Source organism: Anolis sagrei, chromosome 5 (assembly GCF_037176765.1).
Source record: "Anolis sagrei isolate rAnoSag1 chromosome 5, rAnoSag1.mat, whole genome shotgun sequence".
In the NCBI taxonomy this organism is placed as follows: domain Eukaryota; kingdom Metazoa; phylum Chordata; class Lepidosauria; order Squamata; family Dactyloidae; genus Anolis; species Anolis sagrei.
In genome coordinates this window covers 49,765,689-49,788,979 of record NC_090025.1, presented here as the reverse complement: position 1 = coordinate 49,788,979, position 23,291 = coordinate 49,765,689, and the positions used below count along the sequence as shown (strand labels likewise).

The 23,291-nt window shown below is 36.6% G+C and overlaps 1 protein-coding gene across 8 annotated transcripts in view; it reads left to right on the top strand.

The window, feature by feature from the left end:
* The window catches only part of LRBA (LPS responsive beige-like anchor protein), a 420,612-nt gene that overhangs the window by 93,845 nt on the left and 303,476 nt on the right, over nt 1–23,291 (top strand). For 6 of the 8 annotated variants that reach the window (XM_060778851.2, XM_060778854.2, XM_060778853.2 and 3 more), the window contains exons 23-31: nt 1,275–2,255; nt 2,650–2,739; nt 2,985–3,160; nt 5,155–5,308; nt 7,709–7,889; nt 9,561–9,691; nt 11,121–11,228; nt 14,366–14,513; nt 16,108–16,549. In XM_060778851.2, coding sequence (XP_060634834.2) covers nt 1,275–2,255; nt 2,650–2,739; nt 2,985–3,160; nt 5,155–5,308; nt 7,709–7,889; nt 9,561–9,691; nt 11,121–11,228; nt 14,366–14,513; nt 16,108–16,549 — 2,411 coding nt within the window. The remainder of the gene's footprint in view (nt 1–1,274; nt 2,256–2,649; nt 2,740–2,984; nt 3,161–5,154; nt 5,309–7,708; nt 7,890–9,560; nt 9,692–11,120; nt 11,229–14,365; nt 14,514–16,107; nt 16,550–23,291) is intronic. The other 2 variants (XM_060778857.2, XM_060778855.2) reach the window with 1 other exon arrangement.

Genomic DNA, 23,291 nt, shown 5'->3' with positions numbered 1-23,291 from the left:
ACTTTCGTTTAATAAACAACCATTGCCTTTTGTTCGACTGAAATAGTTTGATATCTAGTTATTTAGATGTGTCATGTTAATTTCACCTTGTTTGTTTTCTATGATGCTGTCAATGGTATATGCAATATGAACAACTCACATTTTCATCCGGGAGATTCTTCATATTATGTTGATATCATCATGTCTCCTGGATTGTTAATGTAGTATTTTGTGTTTACACTTAGATGGTGCTTTTATACAAACACGTGTATTTGGTTGGTTTTGGGGAAGTTCCTTTTGCATTACTGGGAGTAAGAATATAAGTTTAATTAATTTCATTATTCAGTGTAGTTATCAGCATAGGGCTTCAGGAAAGTATATTAAAATTGAGTTACTCTGTGAGATTCTAATCTTGAGGCAGACAGTGTATGCTTTAATATTCTTATCAGTATAATAATGGACTAATAATGAAAAAAAATCAAATTAAGAGCCAAGATTTTGAGTCTAGAATGTGGACATTATGATATAGAAACCATGCTTCTTTTTCCAAGTGAGACAGATAGTTGTGTTTTCTTACGAAACCTTAAAACATAAAAGCTGTCTTTTGGGATGTAATCTCATTGAGTTTCTTCCATGACAGTTTTAACACGTTAATGTCTTTGAGAAGTAATTGAACAGATTTATCTTAACAGCCTATACTTTTGGGTCTGCCCCATTTTGTTGAGGGTCTTTGTATTAATGTATGTATGTACATGCAGCCATCGTTATCTAACTATGTATCAAGTTCCTCCACATCCATGAAAGGGAGATCTTTGATAGAGAGCTGCATTCTTCATATATGGACTATCATCCCTGATATGAACCATGACTGCATATGTAACGTGTGAGAAGACAAGGCTGACCCTAGGAAAAATGACCTGATAGTAATGACCCTGTATTCTTTCTTAAATCTGATTTGAGTTGTGTTATTTGAATGACCCATTTTGGCTTGAGTTGCCAATATTTTAAGACTACTTTCAATGCTGATTCCAGATTCTACCATTCAGCATTGTGTCTGCGGAAAACAGTGTGGGATCTTTGTTCCTGAGAACTGAAAATTTTAAATACAGTGATTTTTATTATCAATCAATTGATAATATACAAGTCAGCATTAATCTGTTTGGTGGTACACTATGATAATATTGCTCTGAAACTTGTACATATTGGAATGATCAGTTGGGGCAGATCACTTTATGTCAAAACTTGTAGGATCCTTTAAAACTTTATTTACCCAATTGGAACTTTTATTTTTATAGGTATCCTTTGAAATGCACAAAGAAAACCTTTCTCAAATGTTCAGGGAATATCAGGAGAAAGAAGATGAAGAGTGTGGTGTTGGTCCATCCACCGTAATTAGAACTGTCTCAGGCACTAGTAGAGAAGTTGAAGTCGCAGCAAGGCAACAACATTTGGAAATAAAAGAAATTGATATTTCTAGAAATGATGTTGGACATGATGATGTCAAAAACAGTACTCTAAGAGGTGAGGAGGAATCATCTGATTTTGCGGAGCCAACCAACTCAAAAGTGAATGAAGAAAATGATCAGGGATCCTCATATGTAAACACAGACACTCACTTAGAATTTCCCGTACCACCTGAAACTATTCAACAGAATTCAGGAGCTACTTCAACTGAAACAATTGAAACAAACCACAAGGAGGAAATTTTAACTGTTTCTGAAGCACAGACACCTTCAGAAAATACAGATGGAGAGACACTTGAAAGCCCAGAGATATTAGAAAAACTAACACCAGAAGTGGAAGAGGAGGAAGAAGATTTTGTTGATTTAAAAGAGGAGAGCAACCTACCATTTACCTCAGAGGAATCTGCTCCTAAAACTAATGAAGAACACACCACAGAGGAAATCCAGATAGCGCAACCAATACCACCATTGAAAGAATCTATTTTAACAGATTCAGAATCCAAAAGTGTTGTGGCATCTGCGGAAACACAACAAGAGCCAGATTCCTTGCTGGTAGTCAGTGCTTCCGAAGTAAGTGATGGAAAAGATCAATCAAATTCAAATGCTGTGGAGAAGATAAGCGAAGAAAATACTGATCATCCCCAAAGTAAAACAACTACTGATAATATGCCTCCCAATACTTCAGAAATTGTGGCTTCAGAAAAGAAAATTGCTAAACTTGATGTTTCCAGCGTTGCATCAGATACCGAAAGATTGGAGTTAAAGTCAAATACAACACTGGAAGTAAATCAGCCTGTTAGGTCAATTCCTGAGGTATGTTTTGCACCAGCATTAATTGTTTAATTTGTCTAAAATGTTTATCAAATTATAAAGTTTTATGACTTTTAGGGCTTTATTACTTTCCCCCACCCAGTCTCTTTTCAGTAGATATATGTTTTATAATGACTACCATTGCTTAGTTGCAAAAAAAACCCCATAGCCTAATCAAAATTTAAAACTTCGTAGAAATACACTAGCTTATTAGGCAAGTGTATCATGTTGATCACAAAGTGTATAACATAGATTGCCATGCAATAATATTTGCCAATAAATTAAAACCTCAACAAGCAAAATATATTATTTACTCATCAACCTTCATCATTCATGTCAGGGATGCTAAATGATTTGATAGTAAAGAGTGATATACCTAAGTGCTTCCTTCCTACAGAGACATCTTCCAATGGGTTACCATCATTCCACACCATACTTCCTCAAAGGAGGTAGATCACATTCAGCAGCAATATATGCACCCTATGTGGTAAGGCCTAGCTGCTGCTTATCCATGTTTTGGCTGGCAGAGATGGTGGTGTTATTGCTCTGTAGTGTGTAGAATTGATATAATTAGTCACCATTTTGAAGTAGTCATAAGACTTTATTGCCATCACTAGAATTAGTCATTCCCACATGTTTTTAGGTATGAACAGTTTTCCTGAACTTAGATTTCTCTTAGAATTTTTCAGTTTGAAATCAGCTTGATTTTTAATGTATATTTTATTTATGAAGACATCTAGGCAACAAGAACCATCAGGTCAAAGTATAGGAGCTGTGTCAGATGGACAAAGGAGGGATTCTAGGTCTACCATGTTCCGTATTCCTGAATTTCGATGGTCACAAATGCATCAACGGTTGCTCACAGACCTCCTCTTTTCAATAGAAACAGATGTACAGATGTGGAGAAGGTAATGCACTCTATGAAAACTGGTGTGTGCTCTATGAAATATTACAAAATTATTTTTCTCCATTTCCAAATTTATCAATACCCAGAAGCAATAGGTTATTGCTTTTCCATCCATTTTTTGTTTTGGTCTAAATCAGGCATGGGCAATTTTTTTTGCCTTGTGGCTGCATTGCCAGCTGGCTGGGAGGGCCGGGTCAGGAGGGAGGGGGGCCATTCACATGTTGGGTGGACCCATGAGAGGTAGGGTCCGAGAGACGTGAGCCAGGAGGGGGCAGGGCCTGGGTCATCCTCAGTTTGTTCTCCCAGCAAAAGGATGGGACTGCTTGCCCTATCCTTATGCTGGGAGGAAGGTAGGACACATCCTCCCCCAATCCTCGTGCTGTCCTCTTGGCATTATGGCAGGAGGAGCGTGTAACAGGCAGTGGTTGAGAGTGCTCCGGAGGACTCTCAGCCACCACATGCCTCCCTTGAGCTGTCCTCCCGGCATAAGGATGGGGCCACTTGCACAGTCCTTATGCCAGGAAGAGGGTGAGGCATGCAGTGGCTGAGAGTGCTCCGGAGGGCTCTTTGCTGCTGTGTAGCTTCCTCCCCCATCTTTTTGACTGCTGTGTCCTTATGTCAGAGGACAGGGAGAATGAGAAGGGCCTGAGGTAATTACCCAGAGGGCCAAATCTGGCTCCCGGGTCTTAGTTCACCCATGCCTGGTCTAAATGGAGTATTTGCTTTTAGTAAATTAGATACATTAAAAAGAATGGAACCCATGGAAGTGGTGACTAAGGAGTCCTAAGTATTTCCATGAAGCTACTCAATTTGAAACTAAATGTAGCCCTTTGTCCCATAATGCATAAAGGATGCTGTTTTTGAAAAACACAGTTCAACATATTTAAATGTAATTCCTTGTGCAATACACATGCTGGGAGCAGAAACTATAAAGTTTTCTAAGGAGGAGGCCCTACTCTTAGTCCCACCCCCATCTCAAGCATGGCTAGTGGGAACGAGATAGAGGGCCTTCTTGGTAGTCGCCCCCTGCCTTTGGAATGACCTCCCCAAGGAGATCAAAATAGCCCCCTCCCTCTCCTTTAAGAAACAACTTAAAACATTGTTATGCTTTCAAGCATATAATGTGAAAGAGGTATAAAGCTCATAGCACAAATTAAATGGAACGGAAAAGAACTGATATGTTACTTTACCTCGGCTGGTTTTTAAAAAATGTTTTTAATGATAATTATTTAATACTGTTTATTTTAACTTACTGTACAATGTTTAAAATGGTCTTTTGTTTAAATGTTTAGTTTTTTGTTTATATAGACATTGAATGTTTCCCTGTTACCATGTTTGAAACCACCCTGAGTTTCCATGGGGAGATAGGGTGGGATACAAATAAATATTATTATTATTATTATTATTATTATTATTATTATTATTATTTCCCTTTGTTTGTTGCTCTCTCTTTTAAGTATAAACAATTATTTCATAAAGTATACCATTGGGACTGAATTAGACATGTTACAGGTGCCCTAGAGAAAGCCATGGATGGAAGTCAATGTGTTAAATTTCCTTATATTTTCTATATCTTTAAAATAAGTATGCTCAAAAGACAAAGCTTATGAGTTCTTTGCATGATACTGGTTTCCTCTTAAGAGACTTGAGTTCAGATCTAGTTTATATCTCAAGGGGAACTTAACACTGATGATTTATACAGTGTCTTTTGCTGCAGTAGATAATCAGACTTCATAATAATAAATAATTATTCACCACACACTTAGACACAGTTGCCAGTTGGTGTTCTGGAGAGGATTAGAAGCATAAGGAAAGGGCATTTTCAGGTCAAGACAAAGGTGCATTGACAGTTGAGGATACTGATCTGTGGTTCTTGGCTCCAGGAGACATTCTGGCTCATTTAGCTAAATAAGGGCATAAAAATTACTTTCTAAAAATACAGCTGAAGTTACCTGTGTTATGTGTTTTTTATGTTGTGTTTTGCTTTTTGGCTAGCCATTCCACCAAGACTGTGATGGACTTTGTGAATAGCAGTGACAATGTCATCTTTGTACATAACACAATTCATCTCATCTCTCAAGTAATGGATAATATGATTATGGCTTGTGGTGGCATATTGCCTTTGCTTTCTGCTGCTACATCAGCTACGGTAAGAAATGGAGTTTCTAATGTAGAAGTGATGCTTTCTAGGAGGATGCCTTTCATATAGTGGTTTGACTCTCATGTTCTGGGGAAATTGTTTCCTGCTGTGCTGGGACAAAAAAAGGGAACTGTATGACGAGCAAAGCCAAGCAAATTAGTGGTGCTATCTTAACCTCACTGTGACCTTCTGGATTTCTGAGTAGACCTCCCTCTAGTCCAGTGGTTCTCAACCTGTGGGTTCCAGATGTTTTGGCCTTCAACTCCCAGAAATTCTAACAGCTGATAAACTGACTGGGATATCTGGGAGTTGTAGGCCAAAACACCTGGGGATCCACAGGTTGAGAACCACCACACTAGTCCAATTCAGTTCTATTTAGGAGAAGAGGAACCTAGATATGGCCTCTTTCCTTTCTGTTCCAAATGCCCATACTTTTTATAGTGTTCTGACTGAGCTTGATGGTTTCAGGCTAAATACATAAATTGTTTCAGGCTAAATACATAAGACTTTTAGTCAGTTGTAAGAAGGAAGTTTAGACTGCACCCTCAGATTAGAAGTGGTGGCCCATTTTGGATTTTGCATTACCAGCCCCATCTGACCTCTTCCTACTTTTGCAAATGGCCATGCTTCTTAACGCAACTGCTGCATCTGCTTAGATTTAGTAAAGGTAAAATAGAATAAATCACTCCAAAGTTCTGGTAGAAGCTCTGTAGCAGTTCCTTGAGGTCTGGGGGCATTTTTCACTCTCAGCCTTTCTTCCATTGTTGACATAAATAAAATGTTTTAACACCAACTTGTTTCGCATATGATGCTAAATTGTGTTTTGGCTGTCTTTGTAAGGGGCTTACCAGTTCCTCTTCTGTACCTTTCAGACCACAGATCTATCAACATTGTTTTCAATTTCTTTCAAAAATACAAGATATAATTTCAATTTTGTTAGAGATTGTTCTTGCACTATGTATCTTTTTTCTTGAAGTAATTTACAATTTTCCATTTATGGTACCTAAAAAGACATTTCATCAAATTACTTTATTCATTCTCACCTTTTTATCCAGTCTGGGCTTCCAGGTGTTTTGGACTTTAGTTCCCAGAATCTCTGCTCATTGGCTTCTGGGAGTTGAAGTCCAAAATACCAGGGGGACTAGACTCTGGGAATCGTTCTTTTTCATCAAAGCTGTGACTCAGACGCACATTGTTCATGGATAACTGTGTAACGACACGCTTTGGTAATTTTACAGGAACTTGACCATGTTGTTGTTGTGTACCTTCAAGTCATTTATGACATATGGCTACCGTGAGACAAACCTAACAGGGTTTTCTTAGCAGAATTTTTTAGAAGAAGTTTGTCCTTTCCTTCCTCTGGGGCTGGGAGAGTATAACTTGCCCAAAGCCACTCAGTGGGTTCCTATGGCCAAGCAGAGAGGCAAAACCTGGGGACTTTGTGTTCTAGGCACAATGGGTTAAACCCTTGTGCTGGCTGAACTGCTGACCTGAAGGTTAGCTGTTGGAATTCACGAGATGGGGTGAACTCTTGTCTGTCAGCTCCAGCTTCCCATGCAGGGACATGAGAGAAGCCTCCCACAGGCGTCCCCTGGGCAATGTCTCTGCAGATGGCCAATTCTCTCACACCAGAAGTGACTTGCAGTTTCTCAAGTCACTTCTGACATGATAAAAAAAGTTCAACACTTAATCCACTATACTGGATTTCTCATTTCTTTGTAGAAACTATTGACTATTTATACCCCCATTAGCTATAAAACATTGGGAGTCACAAAAATGTAATTGTAATACAATCAAATAATAATAATAATAAAACTAAAATCACAAATATCAGTACAGCGGGAGAGAAAGCATAATACTGCAGCAGCAAATTTGTAAAATAGCGAGGGCAGAAATTTAGTTAATCATTTTTTAAAAATCAGTACATGTTGTAGTTATCTGAGTATATAGTGGATGTATTTGTTGTGTAGTACAGTCAGATAATATAGAGCTGATGGAAATTTTTCAACTGACATTTAATGTTAATCTTACTATCTTCACTTTCCAATGTATGTTTTGGACTATTGATTCGATTTTATCCCTCCTTTTCTTTGGTCTTGTGTCCATGCTCAAATAAAGTTACAAAGGTTACTAGCTCCCAAGCAAATAAAATGGCTACAGCCTTTGGCTAATGCATTCTAGCATGTTAGAAAATAAACTGCTCTTCATTTAAATAAAGCTTTTTGGTGTGTGGTCATTTGGAGATAACTGACAATAGAAATGGTTACATTGGTCTTTGGCATTTCTGATGAGTGTTCAAAAAGCTACTTCCAATTTACAGACACCAAATGATAGTATTATTAGGTTATGATAATGGATTATTGGGAAACCTGTAGAAATGAAGGCTATTTTTAATGTTTCATTATGCAGCATGAATTAGAAAATATTGAGCCAACTCAAGGACTGTCAATAGAAGCGTCTGTTGCATTCCTCCAAAGATTAATTAGCCTTGTGGATGTACTAATATTTGCAAGCTCTCTTGGATTTACTGAAATTGAATCAGAGAAAAATATGTCATCTGGTGGAATTTTACGACAGTGTCTTCGCCTGGGTAAGAAAAAAAGAATTGTTTAGCTTTACTGCACATTTTGATGGATAATTATTTTAGAATATTTACATGAAGGTAGCCTCAGTTGTGGTATGAAACACAATGTAATTAATTCTAATATTACTTAAATTCTAAGTACTAATTCCATGCAGACTGCAGATATAAGATGGAAGGTTGCTGTCAGAAACCAGCATAGACAAAATATCTTTCTAAGTTTTCTTAGGTAACCTAACAATCTGTCAACCGAAGATATCTGCCAATAGTATTCCTATCCTAAGGTGCCTTTGTAAGGATTATTTGATATGATATTAGTGAATCACTTGGATTACTCCACATTTGAGCCCCTGAAAGCATCAGACCAAAATAACAATCTCTTTTGTGGGCTAAAGGCATCAGAGAATGACATAAGAAACATCCTTGTTTATGACAGGGCTCCAACTTTGGAACTCCCTACCACAGGAAGTTTGTTGGTGCCAAAATTGTATCAATGCTAGGTTTAGTCATTTTTATATGCCCATGTGTTTCTTTCAATAACATTGAAACATATGTATTTTGGCATTTAAATAAATATTTTTGATGTCGGCTGAAATATTTGCCCCTCTATGTTTACATTTTATGGGTACTATTGATTTTTTAAAAATATACATAACTCAGAAATCCTCTCTGGAATGAAGGGATGGTGTGGCACAAATTTAAAAATACCAGTCTAAAATCCTGTATAATAAATAGAATATATTCTTCCATAAAACAGAAGGATACGAGGATTTTGGTTTTAAATTTTTGCACTGAGACAATTGCCTATAATGATGATATGCCATTGTAGTGACACAGGGAAGCATTGTCTTATGTTGTACATCCATGGTTGTACTTAATGAGAGCTCTTAACTTATCCTTTGTGACTCAGATACATATACACATTAGATTGAATTCAGCCTTTCCCCTATGAAGATAGAATCTGTTGCATTGGCCAACACACATTTAGTGCCTCAAATATTAGACCTGTTTCTTGGTATATTTGATCTGCTGATTACAAAATGGACCAGTTTCCCTCTATCACCTCTAGTTTTTGAGATACAGAACATATACCATCTGCTTGCCCATCATGATAACCATATCTAAGAAACTAGAGCTGATGTGGTCTGTCCAATGCAATTTTCTGTATCAGCACCCCAAATAACCCCAGGAACAGGCCTAAAAACCAAGACACCAAGACATTTTTTGTTGACCTGTGTTATTGCATAGGTAATTTCCACTAATACTCTTTGCTGCTTTGAAAACTATCTTTTCAGAAGATATGCAGGAATAGGATAAGCAGCAAAAAAAAAATTGCCTTTCCCTTTCATCCAGAATGAGCATTTCACAATTGCTATTGCAGGCATGGAAAGTCTAGTTTCTAGCCAAAGTGAATTAAAATATTAATACAAACTCTAGTGACATTTTACATTGCTCTATAAGGAATAAAATGGTCCATTGAAGTTATTATATGTTTCTTTAAAATAACTTGATTTGGGGATGGAAGAAGATGGAATTCTTCTTGCTTTGAGATGTTATTCTCTTATCCTGCCCTTCTTAGTTTTGTTTAGATTAGAACTGCAACATTTGAGATTCATTTTTCTTTTTTGCAATAAATCCTCAAATGATCTTTTAAGTGTGTTCTGTATTCTTTCATTTCAGTGTGTGCAGTAGCAGTCAGAAATTGTTTGGAGTGTCAGCAGCAGCATGCTCTAATGAAACCTAGTGGAGAAAATGTTAAGTGTCAGAAAACAGCACAAAGCCTGATAGCGGCAGGAAAGTCTGGAGCAAAGGCAAGTATCCTCTGACATTAAACGCAGGCAGATGTTGATACTGTTATCTCTGTAACCTGATGGATAAGTCTCTGGAGCTTCTTTAAAAAAAACAGTGTAGTAACTGGAGAGAAAAATGTGGCATTTGAATGGAATGAAAATTCATTTTAAACTGTATATGTACTAGTTCAACTTATAAGTGCAGTCATTTTTCAGAGAAAAGAGAAAGAACAGAACCAAATATGGATTAAATACATTTTCTTTTTTCAAGTTTTTTATCACAGTGCAATCGTTTGTAAAATGTGTCTCCTTAATGTTTGTGCATACTGTTGGATACACTTTCATCTATAACATTGGTTTTCAACCTGTAGGTCCCCAAGTGTTTTGGCCTACAACTCCCAGAAATCCCAGCCAATTTGCCAGCTGTTAGGATTTCTGGGAGATGGAAGCCAAAACATCTGGGGACCCACAGGTTGAGAAACATTGGTCCCCACCTTTTTTTTGACCAGGGACCACTTTCCAACATTAGTGCCAAAAGGGTTGCAAATCAGTTTTTGGTCAAATTTAGATTTGGTTTGGTTATTTGGGGTGCTGATTCAGAAAACTGCATTGGATAGACCACATGAGCTCTAGTTTCTGATACAGAACATATGCTATACAGTAGTTGCTATTTGCTTGCCCACAGAAAATCATATTTTATAAGTGTCGGCACTATAAGAGGGATTTGCGATCCCAGTTGCTCTCGTTGCAACAGTGTAGTATCGTTAAAAGATAAAGGTAAAGGTTGTCCCCTGACATTAAGTCCAGTCATGTCTTACTCTGGGGTGTGGTGCTCATCTCCATTTCTAAGCCGAAGAGCCGGAGTTGTCCATAGACACCTCCAAGGTCATATGGCCAGCATGACTGCATGGAGCGCCGTTAACTTCCCCCCAGGGGTAACAGCGGGAACCTATTGATCTACTTACATTTCAAGAAAGAATTACACATTTATTTCTGTTCTCTGGCTTATGGAGAGGAGGATTAATAATATCATTGATTCCTTCCTAGTGGATGAAGTCAGTGAAGTTGACAATGATCACTTAATTTATCGAAGAGCGATACTTTAATATTTTTATACAGTTTTAAACTGTCTAATTGTATTATCTGTGATGCCTGACTGATCTATTTATATCTTTTTAGCCAAAGTCATTTGATCTGTTTTAATTGTATATGTAAATGTTTTAATTTTTATGATTGTACACTGCATTGAATGTTTTTATTTGGAAGTCTCCCTGAGTCCCTTCGGGGAGAGAGGATGGGTTAAAAATAAAGTTTGTTTATCATCATCATAATCATCATCATCATCATTATTAATTATTATTATTTGCTTTTGTAATAGCAAGGAAGTGGTAAAATATTATTATTTTATCCCCAAAATAAAATGATTTTTACTCTGTTTTATTCTGAACAGAGTCCAGTTGATATTGTAACCGGAGGGATTTCTCCAATAAGAGATATTGACAGACTTCTTCAAGATATGGATATTAATCGGCTTCGTGCGGTGGTATTCAGAGACATAGTGAGTTACAAAACTTGGTATACACACTGAATTTTGTTAATTGATTTTGTGAACCAATATAGTGCCAGAATCTATCTATGGGAATCATAAAACTCTGTGGGAAGAGGAAACCAAGATTTTGGGGTCTTCTAAAAGGCTTTAGCTTCACATAAAATGCTGCTCCTGCAAGTGGCTTCATCTTTATAAGCAGTGTTCCACTTTTGGACTTGGTCCTTGAATTTCCCAATGTATAACTTTATGTTTTACAGCATACAGAAATACCCTCTTTATTCCTGATCCAATTTCCTATTATCAAATTGTTTCATTTAAAACTGTTCATTTGTTTCTAAAGGTTGATGGGCTTTAGAAAGAAAAAAAATGTTACAAGCCATTTAGTTGTTAAAATTCACCTTTCTGAAACATGATAAAGAGAGGACTATCAAGACAAGGGTCCTTCTACTTTTCTTCTTGCCACTAGGCTAAAATATCACTTCTCATGACAATCAAACAGGTTTGTACTGAAAGATGTGATTTTTCAGATATTTTGTGTCCAAAGTGTCCTAGGCTTCATAGATAAAAATGAGCATATTTGAATTGAAGTTTAAAAAAAGTTAAATCATCTATAAATTGCATAGTCTTGCTGTAACTTTAAAATCCTTTTTAAGGATATGCACATAGAGAATATTTTATAGTAATTTCAAGAAGAAATGGTGTCATAAAAATAGTGTAAACTGGTGCTGCAACTAATGCTAAATGAAAGCACTCTTTGCCACCACATCCACTTTATTTTCTCAGATCAGTACTGGAACAAAGACCATCTCAAGCTGTAAACCCACTGTTCATAAAGACGGCTATCTAGTACACACTTGTCTTCTGATTTAAGAGGTCTCTGGTTTCAGATAGTTTTCCAGCATTCAGTCCCTCGCTAAATCAAAGCAACCTTCCATAGTCCCATTGAACCAGTTTCCAATGTGGGAGGAAGGGCAGGGGGAGGAGAGGGGATGAATATCATGAGTAATGAGGCATCCCACAAATACTGACTGATATTCCCAGGCAATAATTGGCACAATCAACAATACTAGGGCTTATGCAGCAGTTCCCAGTATCAGCATCTGAGCAGTTTCAGTCAAAACGTTTTGGAATCACAAGAAAATGGTTTTGCAAGTCTCCCTGTAAGCCACTTATCTCAGAAAATACCAAAGACAGTGGTATTCAATGCCACTGAGAAGTCCAGCAGAACTGTGCAGCAGGCCACCTCATCATTTGCCAATAATCATCATGTAGCAAGAGATAAAGGGCTTTTTCTATCGCCAAATTTAGCATAGAACTACATATAGGTAATGGTACAAATAACACCCAGGATGAAGTTTGAGCTACAGATGCTGTAGAATTTGATGAAGGTTCTGAATAATAGAATCCTAGGTTGGAAGAGACCACCTGCCTTGCAGGAACACACAATCAAAATACTCCAGATAGAGGCCATTCATCCTCTGTTTAAAAACCGCCAGGGAAGGAGACTGCACCACCTTATGAGATGACATATTCTGTTGTTGAGCAGCTCTTACCACCAGCAAGTTCTTCCTAATGTTTAGGTGAAACCTTTTACCTTCAATTTGACTCTGTTGTTCCATGTCCTAGTCTCTTAAGCAGTAGAAAACAAGCTTGCCCCCTTCTCAATATGACATCCTTTCAGATATTTAAATATGGTCCTCGTGTTTCATCTTAAGCTCCTCTTTTCCAAGCTAAACATACTCAGCTCCTTAAGCCACTCTTCATGGGGCTTGACTTTCATACCTTTTGTTTACCCTTCTCTCAACATCTTCCAGCTTTTCAGACAGATGATAACAGTTGTAAATGCATCATTAAGACATGCATATTTAAACTGTATTAAAAGAACAGTCCAATATAGGGAATGCTTGCTTAGAACCTTTCTCACTGCTATCCTAGTTTTCTTTGTGCAAAGAATTCTCTGTAGCAGATCATTCAGATTTCTATATTATTGTATTCTGCTAGCTCAGTATTCCTCCATTAGGCCTGGGTAACAATGGAAAAATTTGTTTCTAAAATCGATTTGTATTTGGGGTTTTTTTTGTTTCGATATTTAAAATAATTACAAAATTTTCCTTTTAAAAAGTTCGATATTTATGAAATTTCGTAAATGGTAAAAAATTAACGAATCGATTTCCGAAACAATAACGAATCGATTCGTTAATGGCGGACGCGACCGCGAAATACGCTAAAAAACCTCCAAAACCTTCTGAAGCTTCCCTCTCCCTCTGTTGTTGACTGTTGGTGTGATATTATAAAATTTTTTCACTAATTAAACCATAAAACTGGCCCAGACATGCGGAAATAATAACGAAACGACCTCAAAACAATAACGAAACGAATACAATATCGAAATACGAAGCATTTACAAAACGTTTTTGAAAATTCGTTTTTTTAAATAATTGCTCCAGAATGGTTCGTTATCGTTTTGTAATTGAAAAAATTAACGAATTATTAACGAATTACGAAGTAACGAAACGAAACCGCCCAGCCCTATCCTCCATGTTCCTGTACTGTGCATATAGACCAAATCTGATTAATAGCAAATAAGGACCTCATCGCATGGAGATCCATAATCCAGGGGATGGAGAGGGAATCAGTCTGGCAATGGGGCAAATTCATGGGGTAGCAGGGCAAACTGTCAGGCAGTTCCTTGCATCACCCCCATACCATCTCATGCCTTTTCCCGTCTGCCCCCAATTTCGTCCCATGCTGTCCCCAGTTTAATTTATAGGAACACAGGTAATCACAGTCTTCTCAAGGTTGCATCTTAACATACTGCCAAGATACAGCATGTATGGAGCCAGGACCGAGCCCTGACGGAATAGCCCTGTGTCATGTAATGGGTTTTGTCCTGTCTGCATCTTGGCAGCGTTCTACAACAGTTTCCCCCTCCCCCCATGTGATGAGGTTCTTAAGGTCCCATAGATATCAAATGAATGTGTTCAGATAAAATGTATAGTGAAATATAGCAACTGTTTTTATTGCTTTGCGTGACCAAGTTACAAAACCTTTGAGCAATTTAAGTTCATAGAAAATAGTGGTGTGTGTGATGGAGTGTAGTTATTTTGTATAGATTATATATTTATTCCTAAAATATTTTTATATAGGAGGATAACAAGCAGGCCCAGTTCTTGGCACTGGCTGTAGTGTATTTTATCTCAGTCCTCATGGTATCAAAATACAGAGATATCTTGGAACCTCAGGATGAACGTAGGCAGCCTCAGTCTGCTCAACCACTCAAGACAGCAATAACAGGTCGGTGACTTGGGTCAATGATAGTTTTTGTATTTTTATGTGGGAGTAAAGTCTGTTGAACACAGTGGGGATATTGTTTCATTATCTACTTGCTTGAGTATTGGATTACCTCTTTGCAGGCTTTCAGATATAGGTGACCAGTAATTATTTTTCCCAGTGTGACATGGAGTGGTACTGAATCTGTTCCCATTCAGTATAATTCTTTCTTTAAAAAAACCTTCTCTAGTTGGTGACTCCAACAACACCAGTCCAGGGACTGCCATTTTGATAACATTGTTCTGTGGTACTGTTTGTAATGAAAGTAATCATATATAGTTTATACACATGCATTTATTTATTTATTTACTTCGCTTGTATACCACTTTTCTCACTCCAGTGGGGGACTCAAAGCGGTTTCCAACATAATTATGGCAAAATTTAATGTCTCACATACAGAAACCTAACATAACAATAATAGCATACAATTATCAATTACACCATACAACACAACATCATTTAACATTAAAACATGGAATTAAAAATGTATCAGTATAAACCTTAAAATCACACAATCCAACCATCGTGTGACATGGGTTCTTTTACTTTTTTCCATGTGTACAGGTTCAAAATGTTTAGTAGATATAATCCACTACCCATGTTAGAAACCTGCTGTAATTACTACTTTTAAATACTGAGTTGGCTTATGAGCCCTGAGGGATACTTGAAAACAATCACATAGAATTTATTTCTCAAAGATGCTGTTGCCTTCTTCCCAGAACATTAATTTTTAATATTTTTGTTAGCATTTTTGTGTGCAATTAAATAGGTGAAGAAATTGTCTCAATATTCATCTTCCAAGACAAGCCTTCCCTTGAAAACCATGATTCAGCATCTTATATATCTTGTTATAGCGTAATTCTATTTTTGGTGAAGAAAAGGAAAGAGGATATTAGCAGATGTTTCTCAGTTGAAAATGCCATACACTATTGGATAATGATAGAGTGATATCTATTAATATTAAGTGCTGGGGTGACACAACTGGCTATGACTATTTTCAGTTCAGTTGTATTTATATGTTTATCTGCGAAGCAGTGTGGCTCAAGTCAAAATGAAACCTACTTTTCCTGGATATGTTAACCAGCAGTGTCCGAACTACTATTTCTATGATATTTCTTCGTTGTGAACTTCCATTTATTGAGAAATCAACTATTTATAGTCAGCCATCCATATTTGTTGAGTTAGGGGCATAGGATTCCTGCAAATGTGAAAAAACACAAATTGCTACTTGTTATCATAGAAAATATATATCTAGTTTCTCCAGCATGACTCTGTCATCAACTTATGCCAAATCATATTGGAGGGCCTACAGATTTTTAGAGAGGTTCTCTCTAAGAATCTTCAGGTCTTGCAGCATGTCTCTATGGTCAACTTTCAGAATCTAGAAATTCTTAGCAAGAACATTTTAATCAACTCCATGAGTAATGAAAAATTGAAAAGTCAAATCCACAACTGTGGAGTGCCAACTATATTGTGTTTATCATTATTGCAGCACTTTAAAAATTGTTTTTGGCTTCTTTAAGCAAACTGATGTTAATGGTCTTCCATGTCTTTTCAGAAGCTGAAAGCCCACCTGGAGCTACTACTGCTTTAACTCCTGTACCTGCTGAGGAGTCAGAAAGTGTGACATCAGTACAAAGACGAGATTCGGGTATTGAGGAGGAAGCACCTTCTAGTTTAGAGCATGATTCCAAAGTTGTTACAGAAGAAGTACAGCCTGTCAGTGCAGGCCCAGATGCCGTCAGTGAAGTACTGTGTACACTTTCTTCCGAAGTTAATAAATCTCAGGAAAGTAGAAGTGAGTTGCAAAGTGAGGTGGACAGTAACACATCCTCTTTACAAACTGCCAAGAATGTCAATGTAAAAGACATCCTAAGAAGCTTGGTCAGTGCCCCTGCAGGTGGGGCCGTAGTTGATCCTGCTATTCTTCCACCAACTTTTCTTGGCGTCCTTGGGGATGGTGTTGCCGAACAACCTGTGCAGTTTCAATCATTTGACAGGTAAGCAGCATTGAATTGTGTTTGATTCTTGTATCTAATGGTGTATAGCAGGGGTCCACGAACTTTTTAAACAGAAGGCCAGGTCACAGTCCTTCAAACTGTTGGAGGGCTGGATCATGATTAGAAAAAAAATATGAATTAATTCCTATGCACACTGCACATATCTTATTTGTAGTGCAAAAAACACTTAAAACAATACAATAATTAAAATGAAGAACAATTTTAACAAATATAAACTTGTTAGTATTTCAATGGGAAGTGTGGGCCTGCTTTTGGCTGATGAGATAGGATTGTTGTTGTTGTTGTTGTTGTTGTTGTGAGCTTACAAGTAGTTTCAGACTTAGGTTGACCCTGAGCGAGGGCCGGGTAAATGACCTTGGAGGGCCACATCCGGCCCCTGAGCCTTAGTTTGAGGACCCCTGGTGTATAGTATAAATATTTAAAAGCAAATCTGATGTGTTTGCTTTTGCAATCAAAATAAAGGGTCACAGAAGGATTTGTTGAACTCAATCAAGTAATTGAAATCGAGATGAAAATCCTGTAAGATGCTTTGGGCAGATCACTTCACATTTTATGTCCGTTATTTTATTCAGTAATAATCTTAAGTATATCTAGATGACTCCTTCTTGAACTGTCCCCGGGGGGGGGGGGGGGGGGGGGGGTCTAAGGGGGTTCCCTTAGATCATGAAACATTTGGCAATAGTAAAAGGTTTTTGCAACATAGTGGCTGTTTTTGATGTTTTCACAAATCTTTTACCAATAGTGTGCAGGGTTTACAGCAGACTCTGCAGAAAGTGTTTCAGCTCTGCTTCATAAAAAGGAAAATCAACCTGTTTAAGCAAGTCTTACAGATACTGATTTAACAATAATAGTTTGATTTCTATACCTATTTTCAATACCTATATATCCGAGGTTGTGTAAAACATTCTCAGGTGACAAAGTTTAAGGAGCCCAAATGTAGATCTGTAAACTGACCTAACAGTGTAATATTGAGAAATTCAAATACCTAAATAGTGTTTTAAAATATTAAACGTGCAAGAGAGAATACATGTATCATATGAGTAAAACTTAGTAAAGCCTTAAAATATTCCGTTCATTAGATTATAAATCACTGGAAATTCATAACCTTGATCATTAAATTTTTAATACATTTTAAAATATGAAGCCATAGTCCTGTGTTCAAATTAATGTTATGTTCAGCATGTTTTTCTTGAAATTATGTTTTTCTTTATTTCACATGTTAAATCACCAGTGATGAGGGAAATAATGTGACAAAAGTGACTTTACTTATGAGAAGGGTTCTGCTTTTGTTTTCACAAGCAAGTTATTTTATCTATATTGGCAAAAATAGAGCTGGGACAAAGTAAAGAAGTTAGCGATGTTCCAGGAAAAAAGGTCACTGTCCTTTTCTTTTCTTTTCTTTTTTTTTTTTTTTTTTGAAGAAATGTTTTGTAAATTTGCCCCAAATTCTGTGAACTGAAAACTGAAACTGCATATTGAGTTCTTGCATAATGTATAGGCTGCTGGCAGCACTTTCAGGGATCATGTCTGCATACCCATAAGTGTGTGTATGTGCCTTCATATCACCTGTTGACTCATGGTGACCACATGCATTTTGTAGGATTTTCTTTGTCAAGAAAAACTCAGAGGTGGTTCTGCCAGTTACTTCCTCTGAAATATAACCTACAACACCTGCATACTCATTCCATCAACTAGTAAATATATCAGATAGTTTTAGTTGATTGATGTAATGTAATGTAATGAAAGCCAAATATTGTGAATGAATGTAGACCTGGTTTGTTGTTATTTGCTGTCAAGTTGACTTAGACTTATGATAACAAATGAAAGACCTCTATGGACTCTGTTCATCATTAACCCTCAGGACTGTAGCTTCCTCTGTCTGTCTGTCTGTCTGTCTGTCTGTCTGTCACCAAACTACATCTCCCAGGATTATATAGATTTGAGCCATGGCAGTAAAAGTAGTGTCACACAAGACTGTATTCTATCTATCTATGTACTAATTTATATACAGATGTATCATAGAATCATAGAGTTGAGAGAGACCACAAGGGCCATCCACTCCAATCCCTGCCATTCAGGAACCAAAGCACCTAATATCATATGGAAGGCAGGATCACTTTGAGGAAGGAAGCATGCATTTTTTTAGAAGGGAACATTAATAACTTTAAGATATACAGATAACAGATTATTACTAGCAGGAAATAGGAAAGTCTTAGAAGAACTACTGTTGAAAGTTAAGGAAGAAAGAGCAGAAAGAGTATCTATAACTGACAATCAGAATAACAAAAATAATAGCCAGAGAGGATCTAAATAACTTTAAAGTAATAATTATCCCTGATTTTAGTTCACTATTTTCAAAGTTAGCAAAATATTTGACTTCTAGCTTCCAAGTAATAAGGCAAGATACATTCCAAACCTGTTAAAATGTTAGGAAGACATAAGTAGAGGGGAAAGAATAGTTATTTATCTTTATCTTCTCAGTTATCTGCTTCTAAAGTTACATGACAAAATGAACAGAAGATCCATGACATAGGGCAATGCATGTTGACATGGTTTCTGGAGAAGAAGCATGTTTTTACCATATACTTTTAATACTTACCTTAAAAACAAAACCTCTAAAATGCTTTAATGAGCAGATGTTTCCAAAAGAAGTTTTACTGCACACAATAATGAATTGTGTAATATTCACTTTTAATGCTGTTTTTATGCTGTTATGTTGTTCTTAGTACTAACCATTCAAGTATGGATTCAATTTGTTTAACTTAACAGAATTGTCTTATTTTTCAAGGACCATCTTTACAGTAATAGAAAAGTGTGTGTACGTGTGTATTTGTTCCTAAAAGGTTACAGAGGACAAATGCTGCACATAGGCTGCTAATTCAGTGTCTCTCTTGGCTTAATGAAAGAGTCAGATCAGGCCTTGAACTTTTATCAAGATAAATCCTTGGCACCCACTAATCACCAGATTGGATCTCCGCGTAAGATAAAAGAGTCCATTTTTGGCATGGGAACAAGCTCACACACCTTGTTGTTTGCAAAAACCCACAAACTGGCAGACTTTCAGCAAGGTTTCACTCACATAGCTGTTACTGTATACTCTCCAGCTATGGCTGGAAAGTTGATAATCCTTAAGATATGAGGAGAGTTTTGATTTGTGACACAGCATTCCTGAGATAAATGCAGGATCAGAGAGATGCTTTGAAATTCCCAGAGATACTTTGCTGTAAAACCGGTACATGGGAAAAACTTTTAACAAGGTGTTTTCACCCCCCGCACCACCATCCAAAACATTGAAAAACATTAACTCACTGGGCTTTGTGCTCTGCACCAGACAATATATTAAATATAAACCAGACACACTACGTTCCACTGAGCATCCCAAAGTCTGCTCTTCCAAAGTTTCCCACTGTAATGTTAGTATCATGGTAAGTCCCTAGAGATAAAAAACTTTTTTCAACGCAGCTCCAGTTTCCTGAATAAGAGGTCATAACCTATTCCACCCACCATCACCCCAGAACTACAACAGACTTTTAGATGTCATCTGAAATAAAACATATTTTTTGCTCACTGAAGTGTAAAATGCAAAGGCTCAACCACTTTAAAATAGATTTTTTTAACTGCTGATTTTTCCACATTAGTGGAAAATGTAGAGAATTTTAATGTAGAGAATTCTGTACTTGAAAATGTATGCTGGCTCAAATTTGTTCACTTTTTGTACTTTCCCTAATATCTGTCATTTAGTAAAGCAAATATCAGATATGTATCACACAGGGCCTTTCCACACAACCATATAACCCAGAATATCAAGGCAGAAAATTCCACAATATCTGCTTTGAACTGGGTTATCTGAGTCCACACTGCCATATATTCCAGTTTAGATAATGTAGGATTTTATTCAGCTGTGTGGAAGGTACCCCAGACAAGTTGCATATCTATAGCATAGTGTAAATGCACCCTCAGACAAACCTTACTTAAAATTGGTGATACAACACAATTTTTCTTCCTGGGTTATAAATGTAATTTTTTGATTCGCTCTATCATTAAAACATGGAAAAATATTTATTAAACCGCAAAAACTTTTTCAGTGAATATCTAATTTGAGTCTCAACCAATTCAACATAGTTTGTGGCATCCACAAAAACATAGTTTCTGGAGTATAAAAACTGGTTTCAAAGTCAGTACTGCACAATTAAACAGGAAAAACGTGTTCAAACAAAGAACAGATTTTTTTTCAAAATTTGTTATATATTTATTTATTTTATTTATTTCAAAGTTTTATATACTGACCTTCTCACCTCTTTGAGGGACTCAGACCAGTTTCCAACCATAAAAACACATACAATTGGTAAAACATCATAGTTCATATTACAATAACATATTAAAACAACAAATATATTTAAAACTACAGTGGTCAGTCGTCATACTAAAATCGATTATACATCATCTTCCGATAGCGTTATTGAAGAAGACCAGTTTTTGTCTTTGCATTTTTTTCCTCAATGTCTGTCTGTCTTTGAACTTGCTTTTGTTTTCACCCTCTTTTTCCATTGTTTTTGATTGTACCAAGCATTATTGTCTTTTCTAGTGTGTTCCCATGATATATCCAAAGTAGGACAACCTTAGTTTAATTGTTTTGGCCTCTAGGGAGAGTTCAGGCTTGGTTTCCTCTAGGACCAATGTATATGCCTTTTTAATAACCTGTGAAATGTAGGGCTGAACTCTCCTCCAGCACTGCATTTCAAATAAGATTTTTTTCTTCCTGTCAGCATTCCTCACTGGCCAATTTTCTACAATCGTACATAGAAATTGGAAATACGATGGCACGGGGAACCCTAATTTAATATTTCATAATAGCCTCTCTTCATTTTCTACAGCAATAATTCCAAGTCTTTTGCTATTTTCAACTAGTAATTTGGTGTCTTGATTTAAATTTCCTTTGATTTCTAGGATCTTGTGAAGGGGTCTTTTGTTCTTTCTTTTTTGTTATCTTCTATTTTTATGTACTGGTTACTGTAGAGTTCAGGGTTCTGACTTGACTCCTGTAAGTTTACATTGAACCTTTATGGCTTCATGATTTCACCTTGGCTTCAGCTCAGAGTCCTTCTGGCCCATGGTGAATTAGACTTAATAGTGTAAATTTATTTTTTACATTATCTTTAAATTCTATGGAGGTATTCTTCAGATTATATTTTGGCACAGTGGTGGATTTGGTGGTGTTCTTTAGCTTTACTACAGTTTTTTAAAAATATTAGCAGGTCATAGTCTGTGCCACAACCTGCTTCTGGTCTTCTTTTCATAGAGAAAACGAGCTTATCCTTCTTCTGATTTCAGTTATATAATCTATTTGATTTCTGTATTGGCAATCAGGTGATGCCCATATATAAAGTCACCACTTTGGTTGCTTGAAGTATTGGTTTTGATGTATAAAGTGCTGGACTTGCAAATTTCAACCACTCACCCTCTTGCTTCATTTTCTAATCATTGCCCAGATCTTTCTACAGTGTTTGAGTCTGCTGTTTCCTACTTTTGTATTCCAAATGTAGGAAACAGTAGACTCAAAGATTGTAGGAAAGGTCTCTTTTGGTGTGTGGTCCTGTTCTGGTGTGTGCTCAATCTTCTCTTGGACTTTAGCACAGAACCTTTTAATTTCCTCTTCCTCCTCTTGCTTGGAATCAACAGGGTCTGCCTTCCGCTCATCAAAAGCAGGTGTAGATTATCTACCAGCATCATAATTCTGTCCCAGAAGTATATCCTGCTCTAAAAACGAAGTGTACTTGATAAAAGAATTCAGCTTACATTCAAGGACATACACAAAAACCTTCATATGAACTTCCAATCTCATGTCAGTCTTCATTTCTAGATAGGACAAAAATATTCTTACTTTTTAATATTCTTATTTGGCTATTCTCAATTATAACTATAACATTTCAAATTAAATTAAAGCATTATTTCCAAGTATCCAAACATTGAATTTGGTAAAGGATGACCCCAATCTTATGTGTACATTTTATTTAAATCAGCAGTACCTTTTCTTAAATACTTGTATTTAGCATTGGAAGCAAAGCTCATATACTCAGATAATGTCTTCTGTACTCCAGTGTTGCAGTGTGATTGTATATGTACACATTAGAATAAATTTTGGTTAAAACATAGCCTCTTGCCTTGGGGCTCAGGTAGTTACTTGTGTGACCCTCTAATTTTGTGTATAGTTAATATTAGTAATGATGTACCATATTCTGCAACACTATAGTCAATACCTGTATGTAGAATACAAAACAATCCCCAAGCCTTAAAATGTGAACAAACCAAGAAAAATATACCTTTAAGTTAAATTTATAAACCTTTTGAAAGTTTTTATATTCTCTTGTGTTCGGAGCCAGCTTTAACATCTTATTTAGGAACTGTATACTTTAATGCTATTAAGGGAATACTTTAAATGTGTGCATACACTACTGTCAACAGAAGATGTGATTAAATAAATTGAATGTTGAAGACTTTTGGCTTATAGTTAACACCAGGTAATTAAAAGGAAGCACTGCTTTGGGAGCTTACAATATATCAGCTGTACTCTTTAGCTCATTAGCTGGGGTTTTGCATGTTTATGGAGGTAACTCGCAATTAAGAGTGTCTTTAGTGTATGTTTAACTGGGCCTTTTAGGTATTCAGAATAAAGCATTACTGTTTAATTGAAATTAGTTGTCATAATGATGTTTTAGTAATG